The 17,917-nt window shown below is 33.0% G+C and overlaps 3 protein-coding genes and 1 pseudogene across 3 annotated transcripts; 2 read left to right on the top strand and 2 right to left on the bottom strand.

Annotated features, from left to right (window-relative positions):
- LOC109360823 (proteoglycan 4-like) lies at positions 4,670 to 6,880 on the top strand. The gene is made up of 4 exons (XM_019605969.1): positions 4,670 to 4,869; positions 5,399 to 5,959; positions 6,273 to 6,312; positions 6,410 to 6,880. Exons 1-4 carry the CDS (start codon positions 4,812 to 4,814, stop codon positions 6,618 to 6,620), a joined length of 870 nt encoding a protein of 289 aa, XP_019461514.1. The 5' UTR covers positions 4,670 to 4,811; the 3' UTR covers positions 6,621 to 6,880.
- Positions 8,639 to 10,266, top strand: LOC109343109. The gene is made up of 2 exons (XM_019581252.1): positions 8,639 to 9,284; positions 9,926 to 10,266. The coding sequence occupies exons 1-2, from the start codon at positions 8,830 to 8,832 to the stop codon at positions 10,095 to 10,097; spliced, it is 627 nt and encodes a 208-aa protein (XP_019436797.1). The 5' UTR covers positions 8,639 to 8,829; the 3' UTR covers positions 10,098 to 10,266.
- LOC109335814 lies at positions 11,465 to 12,314 on the bottom strand (annotated as a pseudogene).
- On the bottom strand, positions 14,466 to 17,385 carry LOC109335887 (probable inactive poly [ADP-ribose] polymerase SRO2). Its single transcript, XM_019572171.1, is given in 5 exon segments — positions 14,466 to 14,492; positions 15,293 to 15,414; positions 15,505 to 15,712; positions 15,714 to 15,756; positions 17,066 to 17,385. Coding segments are annotated over 5 exon segments (711 nt in total). The 5' UTR covers positions 17,377 to 17,385.

Here is a 17,917-nt window from a genome sequence, read left to right on the forward strand (position 1 = left end):
CTCAATTCTCTTTTGAGAAATGTGACCTAGGCGCTTGTGCCATAATGCACCTGAATTATTATTTTCAATCTTACGCTTAGTACCATGTGATTCCACATTCAGGGTTTCGTTATAATCAGTTATGATATTCAACATATAAAGGTTGTCATTCAACATAAGTGAACCAGTTCCAATAATATTAAGCTCTACGTTGTGTTCTTCAATATTCTTGTCTAACTCTTGCTTTGTCTAAATGTGTTTTCTTCATTATGTTTTGAGTCTTCTATTTATAGAGCTTCATTGGATCTATCACAATTCATATTTTTATTTTAATTCCAAGGCTCTTATAACTTTAGTTTGTGAGCTTCACTGATTATACAATCAATTTCAATCCAATATTTTCTATATCCAATTCAATCTTCATAAATTATTCTAATTTCAAACCAATCTACATTTTATTTGAAAGATTTAGCAAGTCATAAATTAAATAAATCTATTTCTTATAAAACCATCACAATTAAATAGAATACTTATTTAATATCAAATATTTTGTAAATTAGGTTCTTACCACAACCTCAATCAACTTATTTCTAATCCCTAGCAATATAAACAACTTAAGACAAAATTCACAATAAGGACATTTGTAATTAATTTGTGAATTCAAATTTATTTTAACTAAAGAATATTAGTCACTAATAAGGAAATATTACACTTATAACAAAAAAAGATTTACATCATCAAACTCAATATGAAAGGTGCATAGCTACTACAATATAGGTCTCTATGAAATACGGTATATGTCATGAGTTAAGAACCAAGTCAAACATTCCAACCAACAAACAACATAATCTAAGATCACTTTTCACATATGAGCATAAACTAATATGATAGTGTTATTCACAAACAGGCATAAAAATGTTCAGTATATATTCCTAATAGAGTTATCTCTATTCACACAAGTGTTTCTAGGGTAAATGTTTCACTTAAGAACTTACTATAAAGATACATTTCCTTGGTTATACACAAAATCTCAACCACCTTGTAGAAATATGTACACATGAATCATAATGTCTTCATCATTGTTGTAATGAAGATAGCTCAAGGTGGGAAGAAAAATATAATTTAAGTTAAAATCGAAGAAACCAATTGAGTATTGAGACTCAAATTGGTTAGTCAAAACTTTTGGTACCCAAAAAATCATTCAACTATATATTTCATACTCCACTTTATCCTTATTCCAAATACATATATGAATATAACAATTGTTATATGAGAAAAACTCTTTCCCTTGTAATTTTTTAATTTTGTCAATTCATGTGTGATACCTTTTTTTTTTCTTTTCCCCTTTCTTTTATTCTTATATGTTGGATACTAGGCACACCAATGATCAGTTGTTCTTATTACTTTCCACTTCATGAAAATCAACCGCCACATTCATCAATAACACTTCACACTCATATGTATACATATCTTTCACATTAAATCCATCAACTTCTTCTCAATGCTCTACTAGCCCCAAGATAGCTAGAATATATGGATAAAAATGTGAATACCAAATTATGTCTACCATACTTTTGAAACAAAAATAAATAAATAATAACAAATATTAAAAGATATATAATAAAAGTAGATTACTTTGATAAAAATGTTTTTAATCAGACATGATTTCATAAAATAGATAATGAATAAAAGAGTTTTATTTGAAAAATAATTTGATAAAGATGATAATTTTGGATTTCTCACTCATATAAAAAATTAAATTTAAATAGTTTAATGAGCATTTATTCACTCAATAATGATCAGATATCATCCCAAAGTCAATTATCTCTTCGAATTTTCGTTTTCTTTTTAAAGTAAAAATAAAAATGGTTTAATAACCACTTAATTGGGTCAACAATGATGTGATACTATTTAAAATTAACTTCTATCCACCAATTTTCGTTTTTTATAAAAAAAATATTTTAAATGACTTAACAAGCACTTATTAGTCTAGAAATGTAGAGATTCTATTTAAAAAACATGTGTTAAATATTTGAATTCAATCAAATTATTATGGATTAGTAAATGATGAATTCTCTCTTAATAAAAAATGCTCAAGATCCCCCACATTTACACACTCAAAAATAAAGAAAACACCCAAAAATACAAGGAGGACCTCACAGGTCATGTAATTCCCGGTATTCTTATATTGGTTTGCCTCCCCTTTCTATGTTACATCACTTATGCATGTCATCTCGTATTAATTGACACCTTAAGTATGTTATATATATTTCTTCTGTTGGAGAATATCTCCATCCGAAATCCATAGATTAAACGCGGAAGTTCTTATGAACATGACTTTGTTTTCATAACCTAATGTTTATGCCCATACATAAACCAAAATGGAACAACCATTGTCCAGACCGAAGAAACCCCAAATGAGTTCATGATGAAGATGAAGAACATACCTTATTGATCCATTTCCGGAATCTCGAAGGTATGAGGGTGAGATGATCTTCCAGATGACAGAGCGCCTTACGGTTTTCCTTTAGTTCTCTCTAGAGGGGAATGAGAGAATACCTTAGTTTCTGAAAAGTGTTGCTTAGGGAGAGAAATGCCTTAGCCTTATGTTATGAGGAGAAACCTCATCCTTATACCTAATGAGCCTTATGGATGGGTGGATAGTGTTATCCTATCCTGGATAACACTATTCTCATCCTACCTTATTCTCCTTAACCTTAACACCTGAAAACCTGTTGCTCTACAAATGGGGACCATAACCCATAAAAGTAACCCCGAAGTGGTTACTACTTTAGTTGCAATAATTCCGATTCAGTCCCTTCATCAAATCAGAAATTGCCTGAAGGTATCTACACTTATTATTATTTCATGACACATATGCCCTTAGCCACCAAATTAATTACTTAAGATCATTTTATATTTTGTCTAATTACATAATGGCCATAACACAATTATAGAATTATATTTGTGACCCATAAATTGTCAGAAATTCCAATAAGTAAGACTTGTTATAGATTTTGATTTAAAATAATAATAATAAGCTTAAATTTTGTAGGAACAATACTGGAGGGAGATCTTCTATCCCATTGGTGTTAATAATATCCTAATCCAATCAGAATGCATTATTTAATTAAAAAAAAGTTATAAAAAATAAATCAATATTTTATACTATTTTATATAATGTTATGGGATAAAGATACGTGGACATCAACTTTTTGTACAGAGGATCCCAGTCCTACGATACTAACTAGATTCTTTGGTACATCTAGCAATCATAAGAGCAAAACTTGTTTTATAAATGCATTTTTAAAGGTTCCTCTTCCAGTAACCTCCTTGTTTGATATGATTACGATCATGACTTGTCTTTCATATTGTCTTCATGGTTGTTTCCATTGATAGTTTTGTTTTATTCAGTTTTATAAAATTTGAGTTTTTTCTATGACTCAAAACATAATAGTATAGATTCAGTATAATAAGGTTGTTACCTAGTAGTAAAAAGGTCATATGTTTAAATATTGTAGACAATTTCTTTATTTATGGAGATAAAATTGTATATATTTATCATCCATAAATTCTATTAGGTGAAAATTTCATGTATTAGGTCACTTCTTCTCTTCCTAGAAACAACTTTGTTTGTTAGGTTAGACTATGTAACTTTCCCATACCCCAATAATTAGGAGAATGAGATGTACATAAAGGAATGACAGACATGATTTTATTATTTTTTCTAATTTTTTAATTTAAAAATAAGAAAATAATTTGAATCCTTAAATATTTATAAGTGTCACATGTTAGAATTTAGGTCCGGTACTAAGAGTATTAAAGTGTTTTTTATTTTATTTCCCCTTCTAATTTTATTTTTCTTCCTTTGTGTCAAGTATGTTTTATAAGAGAGAGAATTGAAGGCACTTAAGTATATTTTAATAGAAAACTTAAAACACTAAGCTAAGAGAAAGGCTTAAGAATGACATGATTTACTGGAGCATTGGAGAAGGCAATAATCAAATAACTTGAGTCTCTTAAAAAGGAATCATGATTCCAAAACATTCCAGAGGAACTATTTACTGAAAGGGAAAGAAAATGGCATGATAACAAAGAATAGAAGTAGACAACATTCTTCATTACATACCCTGAAAAGTGAAAAAGCCACAAAACCACTGCATAGGCTATTGGCTTTTGTTTAAGTCCCATGAAACTGTTAAAAAAAAGTAGCAAAAAAGAGAATGAAACTTGTAGTCTGATAGAGATATCACCATCAAATTCATTATCTATATATATAGGGAATTTTTACTAAGAATAATAAATTTGAGTCTTACAAACAATCATGGACAGTTAGTATTAGAAGTTAGTTATTGGTCACATAATAGTCATATGGATAAATCTTTTAATCTTGATCGTTCAAATAAGAACCTATGGTCCATATTAAATGTTTTATTTCTCATAATAGCGCATTGTTCTAACATGAGTGAGTCTTTATATATATGTTGCAACTTCAAGCATCAGATTTAATATCAAATAGATCAGGCTTTTGCCTTTTCAATCTCCATGCATCTTTTTTCACTTGTTTATGTACCTTCCCTTGCTTGCTAATATAAACTATCCTATGTCTCTTTTCTCAAGTTTTCTTATATTCTTTCTTCTCTCCATGATCCAAGAAAGCTATGATTCTTCAAGTTTTTATTATATACAAATATATAAAAGATGTACATTAAATGAATAAAAAACTTTTTCTGTTGCTTCCCTTGTTTAATAAATCTTAGCTCATAAACACTGCTCTTAATCTAGAAGGAAATATCAGCAATCAAATCCAAGCATAGAAACAAACTACAGAAATGAGTGCAAGAAGTTGGCACCTTACCTTATTCTCCTTGTTTCTTTTCTTCAGTTCAGGTATAATAATTAAGACTATAATGTAGTATAGTTTTTTTATCCTAAGTATTTATAACAAAACCAGCTTTTGATTCTGAAGATTATATAAGTGAAGCCATTAAGAGTTGTACACTGAATTATCAATGGTAGTTTCCATTTCTAAGGTTATAGTTATTCATAGTTATAGATTCAACTGCAATGAACTTGATCATGTGCAGTTTGGATTAATTCATGATAACTTTAGAAAGAGTTTATACAACTTATGTACATCACAACCATTCATTGATCATTAATCTGTGGAACACAACCAACACAGAGTTGGTTTAGTGGTGTAAGACCCTGTTAGATCTCAAGTTGACCAAAAGGTCAAAGGTTCGATTCCGGGAATGCCACTTGTTGAGAGGGGCAGTCACACACTCCGAAAAGGATTAGTTCCTTACCCATAGGAGGAGGGGATACCCATAATCTGTGGAACACATTAGTTCAGCAAATTCTTTTGACTTGTGTCCTAAAGAAGAGTTTATAGGATCTTTGTTGGTTTCTTTTGCAGGTACATGTACAGCAAAAATATTAGTTGATGAAGAAAACAAGGGAACATTCTCATCATCTGAATTAGGTACACAGTTAGATGATATTCCTATTATCAACCCCACAACTCCAGACACAGGAACACCAGACACAGGAAATACTTATCAAGGGAATAACCCTACAACTCCAGACACTCAAAATCCTTATCAGGGTAACCCTACAACTCCTCAATCACCTGATACATTAGGACAAAACCCAACAACACCAACTACAACAACTCCGAATACGAATCCTACAACTCCGAATACGAATCCTACAACACCAACAACATCATCATCAGGGAGTGGTCAGTGGTGTGTTGCTAACCAAGGAGCTTCAGACACTGCTCTACAGGTTGCTCTTGACTATGCTTGTGGCTGGGGAGGTGCAGATTGCTCACCAATTCAACCAGGTTCAACATGTTACAACCCGAACACTCTTCGCGATCATGCTTCTTATGCATTCAATGACTACTACCAGAAGAATCCAGCACCTACCAGCTGTGCTTTCGGAGGAACAGCATCACTTACAAGCAATGATCCAAGTAAGGATTTCATCAAACATACAAAATAAAATTAGTTATGTACCTTAGAAAAATGGTTAAAAGAAACTTTTCATCCAAAATCTCGAAGGCGATGCGGCAGAGTTAACTTTGCCTACATAGCTTAGTGACTTTCTCACCAATTTAATCCAAACTAATGTCATCATTTGTGATCTGAAGATTGTATGCTTCATTTGTTTCATAATTTTCCTTTGTTTCTAATGGGATTGGACTGTAAAAAAATTCCTACTTTATTGTGTCTATTATATGTGCTTCTCTACCTTAAACTAGGAAATAACATCTAACATCATTGCAGGTAGTGGAAGCTGCCACTATGCATCAGCAAAAACACTAAGGTGAGAATTTGCAGCAACTACATGTATCTATAATGATGAATAAAACATAAAGATGTAATCCTATATATGCATGCTAATATGTAACACAAAAATGCAGCTTGGGCCCACCAACACCATATGTTAGCCCACCAAGTCCACCAGCTCCTGTGTCTCCAACTCCACCAAGTACAACAATGCCAGGCGGCGACTCAACCGTCTATGGTTCGGAACCAACTGAAAGCCCTGATGCTGCTACATCTACTTCTTGTTCCTTGCTGCTGCTGTTCATATGTGGCTTGGCTTCATTTCACCTAGCAAATTACATCTAGACGAGAAACAATGCCGGTCGATTCATTCGTTACATGATAATATGCTGGAAATCACCAAGTGTTCCAGAAGTTTTTGCAAGATTTACCATTAGTATTGAAACTATCATCACCTTTTATCTATATATGGCTGTTAGTTGATCATAAATGCCACAAAAGTGGTGGAGCCAAAAAGGATTTATAGGTTCTTGTAGGAAGTTTTTCTGCAATATTAGCTTTTTCTTCCATAGAGAACCCTGTATCTAATATCAACTAGCATGTCATTTTATTTTATTGTATTTATAGTGAACACAATAAATCACATTAAGGACCTTCAAATTATCAAGTTTGCACTAAAATAGATGATTGGTAAGAATCATAGTGGACAGAAGGCTAGTTTAGAAAATTCTGCCTATATTCCTAACCTCAAAGTTGTATATAAATAGGAGATATGGTCATGTCAGAAATCATCATGCAACATAAACATGGATTTTGAATGCAATAGATGCTAGTTTTTTAATAATACCTAATGAGTTCTACATGTTCAAACTTAAATGTGTTCATTCAGTACATTTGGATACTTGTATTGTGCAACCTACCTTAACTCTTGCTTGAAATAGTTGAAGTGTTGAACATCATAATCATTTACTTATAGGTTGTTAAATTCACCTTTTAGTATATCACCAACAAACCAAGCATATAATGCTTTCACTCATTTAAGGATTGAACCAAAAACCAGAATATAAGTTGTTACAATCACCTGGTAAGATTCCGAAAAGGGTTAAATTTGTTACCAATATCCAATAGTAGGTATTCACTTTGATGCAAATTGATCATAGCAGAATACAAGGTTACTAAGAAGCCAAGTTGCTTGAACAATGATGCAGCAGCTATTAACTAACTACACTAAGATATATTTACTTGACAATTCATGAATTTACAAAAGGATTAAAGTATAGGACAAACACTGGCAAAAAAATTTGTACATAAATGCAGAGAGTGTAGCTTCTTGTCTTATCACTCACGAATGCAAAAGAAAGAGAGTGTTCCACCCCACTCCAAAAAGAATATTATGGTTAGCTTCATAAGCCGGATAAGAGAGATAGTCCTTAAGCTCTCCCGGACTTTGAACCAAAAAGACTAGACAACACGAAGAGATGTTCTACCAATGACTAGACAACACAGATCTGCCAAAGCCACCTCATATGGTAAAACAACTTTCGCTTGTTTGTGACAGACCCGACAAACCATTTGGTCGACTAGACCAACAACATCTACAAGAAATATTCCTCTCATCTTACCATTATAAATAAGGGATTTCCCTATTGAGGAAGTTTACTGAACCACTTACTTACTTACTCTCTCACTTTTATCTATTGCTTATTATTCTCCAAGCTCTTAATATATCTCTTGATACTATTTTCTAATATTTTACTTATCTTTCACATACTAACTTGATCATTGGAGAACATTTTCAGGTACCTCTCCAGCGTGTTCAAGTACTTCTCAGTCGATACTAAAAGACTCCTCTCTAGAGTCCATCCATCCAGATTCACCTTCTCAAGAACAAAGAACAGAGATGATAATGACAACATTGAATCAAGACATGAAATTGATAGATTGCCAAACATTTCAAGATCAAATTCAAGGGGTGTTTTTAAGACACATATGCTTATAATGCTCAACAACAAGTCTTGTGAACAGACAAATATACTAAAAACAACAACAATCAAACCTTAATCTCATTAGAAAATAAATTAGGCCGGACACACCCTGTAGAAAGGAATTGTGTGTATAAAAGATGAAAACTAAATGGGATAAAAATAATTTGTCTATTGTAAAGAGAAAGCTGTAAAATTATGTTGTACATGTATCAAGAGTCTAAATGATATTCTTGTCCATATAAGAATTACAATGTATAAATAGTATGGACAATATAGGACTATACTATTGGATTTGACCGAGTCTCAAGGATGGTGTTTCAATGATATATCAACTTCATACTAAATATAGTAAGGGAAAACAAAGGAGCATCTAATTGGAACTAACAAATTTAACTATTTGCTGTTCCTATGAGATTAACTCCTCACAAAAAAATGAGCTTCTCATATTATTATATTTCACTTTTGATCCTTGTTCTCTTTAGCTCTCTCCAGGGTGGCTAAGCTGGTTCGAGATATCGTAATCGTGGTCGTGGTCCTGGTTGTGGTTGTTAATAATAAGATACAAAAACATGGCAAATAATAACAACAGGAATGGTACACAAGCACGTAAGGTAATGGTTGTAGCTGATCCAACAAGGGAATCAGCAGGTGCATTACAATATGCACTATCACATGCTGTTCTTGAACAAGATGAATTGATTCTCTTTCATGTTGAGAACCCGAGTTCGTGGCGAAACACGATCTCTACCTTCCTAAAGATGCCTTCACTAGGAAGCTCAACCACTGCATCATTGGACCTTGGAGGAGGAGGAGCAGCAGCAGCAACAGGAGAAGGAGAGGTTGATTTTCTTGAAGAAATGAAGCATGCATGTAGGGTTTCTCAACCTAAGATGAAAGTACGTGTTTTGAGGGTGGATATGGATGGTAAAGATAGAGCTTCTACTATTCTTTTATATAGCAACAATGAAGGGGTTGATGTTATAGTTATAGGTCAGAAACGCAGTTTTTCTTCTGCATTATTAGGGTAATGTTCTACTTCATACTACTATTTTATTATTTTTTGCATGGAACTACATTTTTCAGATTCATTGTGCCTTTCCTATATCATCTTGTTTCTTCTCTCTATTTGACATTGCATGATATGGTTTTGTGTGTGTATAAACTATATTGTATAGGAATATTGTTGAGTTTATTTAAGTGTAAATTGTCGCATTAGATATGAGGGAAGACATCGTAAATGGAAAAGATTCATGAAATCATTATCTTAAAATTTTGATTCAAGACGTGATATCTCATTTGTGTGTTCTTCACTCTTCTCATACCCGATAATAATTGGATACCTCAATGGTTAGAGGCTTCCATGTGGAGGACGAGTCAAATAAAAATGATAAGGATATGGGCAGACATGTAGAATCACAAAACTACAACGTTCTTCACCTGAGGTTCTCACCTAATATAAATAATTGCATTCTTTATCCAGATATCCTCAAATAACAATTTTTAGCACAACAGTAAGGTTGATGCTTAATAACTATAAGGTCACGAATTCAAATCCTAGAAATAGTCTCTCCAAGTCGTGTACTAGGCCGCACTTTTTTTAGTTTCATGTCACCGGTGGTGAAGTTAACATGTTGATGGCTAATGATTAAATGTATATGGCTACAGATATAAGCGTTCAGGAGGAGGAGGATCTATGAAAGGAGCAAAAATGATAGACACAGCAGAGTATTTGATCCAAAACAGCTCATGCGTTTGTGTTGGAGTACAAAGGAAAGGTCAAAGTGGAGGCTATGTTCTCAATACTAAAACCCAAAGAAATTTTTGGCTCTTAGCCTAAAATGCTTCACATAAAATGGATCCTTCTAATAACCCCATTACATTCATTTTTTGTTATGGGTTTGTTTATGGTTTGCCATGCTATTTAGGACTGCATGGAACATATGAATTTCATTACTCATAGGTTTTACTGAAATTGCTATATAAGGTTTCTCTATGTTCTTAGTTTATTCTGTGATTGGTGGGAAAACCATACCCTGGAGAGTGTAACATTTTTTTTTGGGAAAGCCAACATTCTTCTAACTAAATTAGAAGAAGAAAATTTTCTGTGTGGCTAGAATGTATATAATAAAAAAGTATATTTCTTCTACCGCTTAGATTTCAAAAACTTATACATGTTTTGTTTCTAAGACTCCATCTATTATTTTTTGTAACTCGATCTTTGGTTGAATATTGACTTTACGGTTTTTAAGAAGAGGTTAAACTTACTTTCGACCTTAATATCGATTCTACTATTAAAATTGAACACAATCTTTTCTTAAATTGTAGAGCTGATATTCAACCGAAAATCAGATGATTACACATTTTAATCATTTGTTTAATAGAAAAATTGTTCCTTTTTGTTTCCCTTTACATAAAACCACCAATGTTAACTATGTTTTCTATAATTCTACCCCTAGATACTTAATAGGATAACTAGTGGAATGCATTGACTATAATTATTCTAGAAACATAAAACGTAAATTAAGAAATACTTGCATAAATAAAAAAGGACATATTAATTATAATTCTTAATCGTGTACACCAATTAGAAAACAATATGATGAATATTGTTATTATGTTAATTCACTACAACCTACTGATAAATACACTCATACTTTGTAGAGAACCTCAAATTAGAGAAACATTGTCTATAAATATAGTGGTGGAAAAATACAACAGAACAAGTTATCTGAAATATTTAGGCTAGTTCTGTTATTTTGGCCCTAAACTTTTGCAAAATTCTAGGCTAAACTCTCAATGTTGTAACCTTTTCATACAGGCTATAATTCACTTTTTGTTGGTTAATAAGCAAATTCTGTACCCTTCCTCTATTTTTGAAGCATGCTTAAACTAGATGATAATGTCTTCATAATAGGTTTAGATGACATAAGAGATAGAAAACAAAGTTCATTGTAGTCTTTAGTCTTTCATTATACATTATATTGAGTGACGTTGTTGCTCATGAGCAAAAATTACAAAAGATTCTAGCTCTCATTTTATAGGAAAATTCAGCTACAAAATCATTGGGCTAAGGTCTTCTCTAGTGCTGAAATCAATATTAGTTTCATGATTTACAATTTTTTATTTAAAAATAATTTAAAATCTATACCGTTAATGTTTTTTAATGACCACATGTTATAATCTCTTCCGGTACTTGTCCCTCCACTATCTAGTTCCAAGATCATCCTCCTCAAGCAAAGCTATGATTCAACTACCATTGTAGAACTTTAGGTGTTGCCACAAGAAATTCATCTTTCCAAATACCAACTAGGCACTCTAATCCTGAAAACACCCCTATAGTATATAACTTAATCCAACACTCAATTCCTTCGTATTTATCATGAAATACCCACAAATCTAAGAGTTGTTCCATATTACTATTCTCTAAGGATCTGGGTTAAATTTTGGAGAAGAATAAAAAAAAAATGAAAGACTTCAGAATCATTTCAGAAGTATATGTGATGACTCTCAAAAAAAAAATTTCATTCATTATCCTCCGAAAACCAACTCGCAATAACATCCTAACCAAATAAGCAATAAACAAATCAAGTGAATCATTGTAGACTGTAACTTTGATATAATCTTCTGAACAACCCTTGGGCTTAAAGGGAAACCCAATCTTGGTAAATTAAGTTCCCTTTCCCTCCAATTTGATATTGTACTCGGTCCAAAATAAAGTTCCATTCATAGTCAAACATGGACCACAACATTTCCACAAAACCAGTTTTTATTGATTACTTTACAACTCTTAACCACAAATTTTGATAAGAGAATCATCCAAACATGCATTTTCTATGTCCTCAAAAGAGTGAAGCCTCACTAGTTCATAATCATTGACATTGTGGTTGAAACAAAAACCTAGAACACAATGTGGTGACACCATATAAGGCAACAAAACATCTTGTGGTTCAAGGATCCGTTTGGTTTGCATGGTAGTTGGATACCAAAAGAAAAGGGAAGAGCTTTGGACAAAACAATAATGAGTGATACAAACTATGTTGGGAATATTTAGCATTTAGCCGTTTCAGCCGTTTTGTCTTAGTCATTAGGAGAATAAAAATGTTTTTCGGTTTTTTAGTTGTCACATTATAGGTATTGAAAATATGGTCTGCTATGTTTCTTTTTCTGTTTTGAATAAGACTATATATAGTCTCAATTGATCAATACAATCTAAACAATCTTTCTTCTTTCTACTATCCCTTAATTTATGAGTTCTAACAATTGATATCAGAGTTCCGCAAGGGGCCTGATATATAGTGATTGAGTGTGTGTAAGAAGTGTGAGTTAAACACAAAGAGATATAGAGTAATTGAGTGTGTGTAAGAAGTGTGAGTAAACACAGAGAGGGATAAGATGTCAATTTTAGATAAGTTTGTGCAATCATCCATTCCGAGGTTCGATGATCATTATGATTATTGGTCAATGATGACGACAATTGGGACAACATTAGCAAGTGAAACACAGAGGAAGGTCGTGGAGGAGGCCAAACTCAAAGATCTAAGGTCAAGAACTTCTTATTCTAGGCAATTGATAGAGAAATCCTCGAAACAATTCTTGACAAGGGGACATCAAAGGCAATTTGGAATTCAATGAAACAAAAGTATCAAGGATCCACAAAGGTAAAAAGGGCACAACTTCAAACCTTGAGAAGAGAGTTTGAGTTGCTTGCCATGAAATAAGGAGAAAAGGTGGACAACTTTTTCGGACGAACCTTGACTTTGGTGACAATATGAAATCAAATGGTGAGACAATGGAGCAGAGTACAATGGTTAGTAAGATACATAGATTATTGACGCCTAAGTTCAATTATGTTGTTTGCTCAATAGAGGAGTCAAATGATCTAAGTTCTTTGAGCACTGATGAGTTGCATGGTAGTCTGTTGGTTCATGAACAAAGAATGTAGGGATATCAAGAGGAATAATGTGTTGAAAGTGGCTCAAGAAGATAGATAAAGCAAAAGAATGGATCAGGGAGTGTTTAGAGGAGAACATGGCAGAGGTAGAGGGAGACAACTTCTAAACATAGCTAATATTGAGTGTTTCAAATATCATAGGTTGGGGCACTTTCAATATGAGTGTCCTAGCTGGAAAAAGAATGAAAATTATGCTGAGTTGGAAGAAGAAGAAGAAGAGATCTTATTGATGTCCTATGAAGAACCTTTTCAAACAAAGAGAGAAGAGATATGGTAGCTTGAATCGAGCTGCAATAACCATATGACAGAGAACAAAGAATGGTTTATGAATTTGGAAGAAGATTTCAGCAGGACAATAAAGCTTGAGAATGATATGAGAATGGTAGTGACAGAAAAAGGAAGTATAAGGATGCAATTGAAAAACATAACTCAAGTAATATCTAATGTCCCTGAGCTCAAAAACAACTTATTAAGCATGGGACAACTTCAAGAGAAGGGTTAGCCATTTTAATTCAGGATGGGACTTGCAAAATATTTCATCCTATGATGGGTTGATTATGCAAACTAACATGAGTGAGAATAGAATATTTCATGTGTTAGCCTCTATGCAACCGAAAAATTTCTTATGTTTGCAAGTTGAAGTTGAATATAAGGATAAAAATGATGGAGATGATGACCAAGATGAAAAGGAAAATGGTGAAACAAGCTCAAACAATTTGAATAGCAGTCCGACATAGGCACCTGCATCTTCTAATGAGCCAAATAATAATGGAGAATTGAATGAAGGGAGGGGTGAACGAGGAAGAAGACCACCAGATTGGATGGTAGATTATGAAACAGGAGAAGGATTTTCTGAATAAGAAAATCTGAATGTAATGATGATGATGACTGAGGATGTTCCAATTTCGTTTGAAGAAGCAATGAAGAGCAAAAATTGGAGAGAAGCAATGTCAACATAAATTGAAGCTATATAGAGGAATCAAACTTGAGAACTTACTGTATTGCCTAAAAGAGTCAAACCTATTGGAGTTAAATGGGTATTCAAAACTATGCTTAACGAAGATGGGGATGTAGAGAAGCTCAAAGCAAGGCTGGTGGCAAAAGGGTATGCACAACGCCATGGAGTAGATTACACTGAAGTATTTGCTCCAGTGGCAAGACTTGATATCATCTGTGTGATAATCGCAATTGCTGCACAATTTAGTTGGGAAGTTTTTTAACTTGATGTGAAAAGTTCTTTACTTCACGTGGAGCTCAAGGAGGAAGTGTTCGTACAGCAACCTGAGGGATTCATAAAGAAAGGAGAAGAAGAGAAAGTCTATATGCTAAGAAAGACATTATATGGCCTTAAACAGGTGCCTCGAGCTTAGTACAACAAAATTGAAGCTTACTTTGTGCGCGAAGGTTTTGAGAAATGTCTTAGTGAACACATATTGTTCACAAAGTCGCAAGGAGGTAAGATATTAATAGCAAGTCTTTATGTTGATGATTTGATCTTTACTGGGAATGATAGAGCCATAGGTGATGAATTTAAAAATTCAGCGATGCTGTAATTTGATATGTCTGATTTGGAAAGGATGAGACATTTTCTCGGAATAGAAGTTAAACATGGACCAGATGGAATTTTCATTTTCCAAAGAAGGTATGCGTGAGAAGTATTGGCAAGGTTTGACATGGGAGGTTACAATGCAATAAAGAATCCAATAGTCCTAGGTACGAGGTTGCCCAAGGAAATCTTATGTACTTAACTGTCAAACCTTGCCAATACTTTTGGATTTGCCGAACGGAAAAGTACTTAGTTAGAATTCAGAAACCCAAAAATCACATAAACAAAACCATGTGGATATGAAAAGAGATTTGTTGTCTCATATCTCGTCTCATATGTTGTATTAGGTCAATAATAATAAAGCAAAAACAACAATTTTAAATTTTTTAATCAACATGACATATTTTCATTGATACAACACAATATATGAAACAAAATATGGTTTGTAACAAAATATGACCCAAGACTCTATCCATGTGCAAATAACACAAAAGAAGAACCATGAAATTATTCACTAAGAGTAGTGTTTACTTACTTGGTAAACACGGTAGCTTTTAACTAGCATGCACATTTGTGATGGTTTCAAATGGTTTGAAACTCTTGCTACTAGATTAGGAAACAACAATTGAGGTTTTAGTGCCCCATATATATGTGGATCTGCACCAAAACCAAGAAATACATTGTCAATCATTAATTCAAGTGCATGTTATAAATTTATTCAAAGAATTGCATAGTATTGAAACTTACCCTTCATATAATTATACTTGAAACTTAGAATGTAATTAGGGTAAATATGTGAATTCATAAAAGAAGTCCATATTATATGTCTTCTCATATCAGAGATATCATTCACACTTGTGTCATATTGGTTTGAATTGAACTGGCTCTGAATCGAACCAACGGGAACAACTTCTACATTTCCTAATATCACTTTGCATAGAAGCACATGCCTCAAATCCATGCTCATCTACCACTGTAGACATTGCATTGTGAATGAAACTAACAAATTCTTAGCTCTTTTTTCTCATAAAACTACTTTGAAATAAGTTGGTGTCATAAAAGAACATAGAATACAACAATAAAAGCTTTAGCCATTCTCCATCAGGTAAAATTTGGAACTCCATTCAACAATACTTTTATACTTGGTTCCATACTCTAGTTTCCTAGGCATAGAGGAACCACATCAGTCCATCCCAAACTTAGTGGTTAAACTCTACTACGGTGACGATACTTCAGAGCGTTGCAGAAAAATAGCTTGCCACCAAAGTTTTCATAAAACATGATTTAGATTTGTCTTACTTAATGATTTATGTCTAACACCAATTAACAATATTTTTTTTTTATAAAACCCACTTTACAAATATTGTCACGTTCCACTCGGTGCAGAGGCCTCGTGCTCCCATCTAGTGGGGTTTGTATAGGGTAAATATCTAAAACTTTAATAGGTTGTTTCAAGCATGGTTATCAAAAGCGCACTTCAAAGCGTTGGATCGTACAATTCAATGCTTTTCATGGTGAAAACTGTGTTGATACGGGTAGAAAAGCGAACCAGATGTAGAGCGTGGCGGAGCGACATGTTGGAGCATAGAATCGCAGAATCGCTGCGCTTTTTCAAGTTGAGGAATAAGACAACCGTTTCAAATGCCTTTTGCAGTTTCAGGTTTGTTTTGACTCAGTCTGGCCCATACCCAATTTTAACCTATTTTAAGCCCAACTTGTTTTTACAAAATAAAAATAAACCTAATCCTTTCATCTTCCGCCACCAACTTCATAAACCTTTCATCTCTCTACACAGCTATTGCCACATGGTAAAAACTTTACATTTCATCAAAAAAATTCATTTGCCCATTTCTATAAAAATCATATGCATTATTTTTTCATTCATTCATCTCTTCTTCTCAAATCACACAACAACAACAATAGGGCTGTGCTTTTTCACCCAAAATCTTTTTGTTTCTTCCCCAAGAACATTACTCCTTTCCAACCCACTCTTTTCTATCTTTTCCCTCTGATTTTTAACAAGCCATGTCATCTGTCACTGTTGTTTTTTAACAAGTCATGTCAACCCACTCTTTTCTATCTTTTTCCTCTGTTTTCTTAAGTAGAGTTACGCTTCGTGTTACACTCCACCGCTTCTACGATCCTACCCCTTCCCGCTCCAAGGTTGACTCTACGCTTTAACAACCTTGGTTTCAAGAATTTAAACTAAGATCTCCAATCATAAGGCATATAATTTTATAGTCACGTGTAGAAAACAATATTAAGTTCTTATTTGATTTCTCTCTATTTCTAATCATCCCATACTTACCTATCAATAGAAGAATTTGCAGAAAATAAGCAAATCCCAACACCATGAGATTCATGGCCATCATCATGATTTTTGCATCCACTAAATCCAAAAGATACAATCTCCATGAGTTCATCCAATGAGTCACCATACCAAGCATATTTGACATTAGCATCACTACCAATTTTAATTCCCACTGCCTTTGAGAAAATCCTAAAACAATCTAAACGAGCTTGTCTTGCAAAACTACATGAAACATTGTTCTTATGAAGAGCCATCAAAGTTGTGGCATGCCCCATAAATCCCATTCCCTTTAAGAAACCTTTCTTCATAAATTGGTATTCTTCACACCCTTCTACTATGTTTATCAACCCCTTGCTAATAAAAATTTCAAATGGATGCATACTTTAAAGCTAAAATCTATTGATTGTGTAAGGAGAAACTCAAATGTTCTTTTATGAAGCTACTTTTGTTTTGAATACTAGTCCCTCATATGTGATTAGCTAGCTATGCACTGAATATATATATATATATATAATATATATGTATGTATATATATGTATATATATATATCTATGTATGTATATATATATATAGGTTGGGCTTGAGCTTTGCCTTGGGACACAAGGTAGTGTGTGTTTTCTTACCGAATTTGCTGACTGCATGTAATAGAATTGGTTTTGATACCATATGGTTAAAATAATTGAATAATGAATAATGAGAGTAATATTTATACATTGTTACTGTTATTATAGTGATACATTATTTTTTATTCATTTGTATTACTTTTTCATAATAGTCAATAATAATTAAATGGAGTTAATATGTATACATAATGTAAGTGTTTTGTACACTGACAGTCCATTATTTACC

This window comes from Lupinus angustifolius, chromosome LG01 (assembly GCF_001865875.1).
Source record: "Lupinus angustifolius cultivar Tanjil chromosome LG01, LupAngTanjil_v1.0, whole genome shotgun sequence".
Taxonomy (NCBI): Eukaryota; Viridiplantae; Streptophyta; class Magnoliopsida; order Fabales; family Fabaceae; genus Lupinus; species Lupinus angustifolius.

Bases quoted from the DNA above. Each gene is read 5' to 3' on its own strand.
- LOC109360823 (XM_019605969.1), top strand. From the start codon at position 4,812: ATGAGTGCAAGAAGTTGGCACCTTACCTTATTCTCCTTGTTTCTTTTC. The intron at 5,960-6,272 runs GTAAGGATTTCA...ACATCATTGCAG, and splicing joins ACTTACAAGCAATGATCCAA to GTAGTGGAAGCTGCCACTAT. The intron at 6,313-6,409 runs GTGAGAATTTGC...ACAAAAATGCAG, and splicing joins GCATCAGCAAAAACACTAAG to CTTGGGCCCACCAACACCAT.
- LOC109343109 (XM_019581252.1), top strand. From the start codon at position 8,830: ATGGCAAATAATAACAACAGGAATGGTACACAAGCACGTAAGGTAATG. The intron at 9,285-9,925 runs GTAATGTTCTAC...ATATGGCTACAG, and splicing joins TTTTCTTCTGCATTATTAGG to ATATAAGCGTTCAGGAGGAG.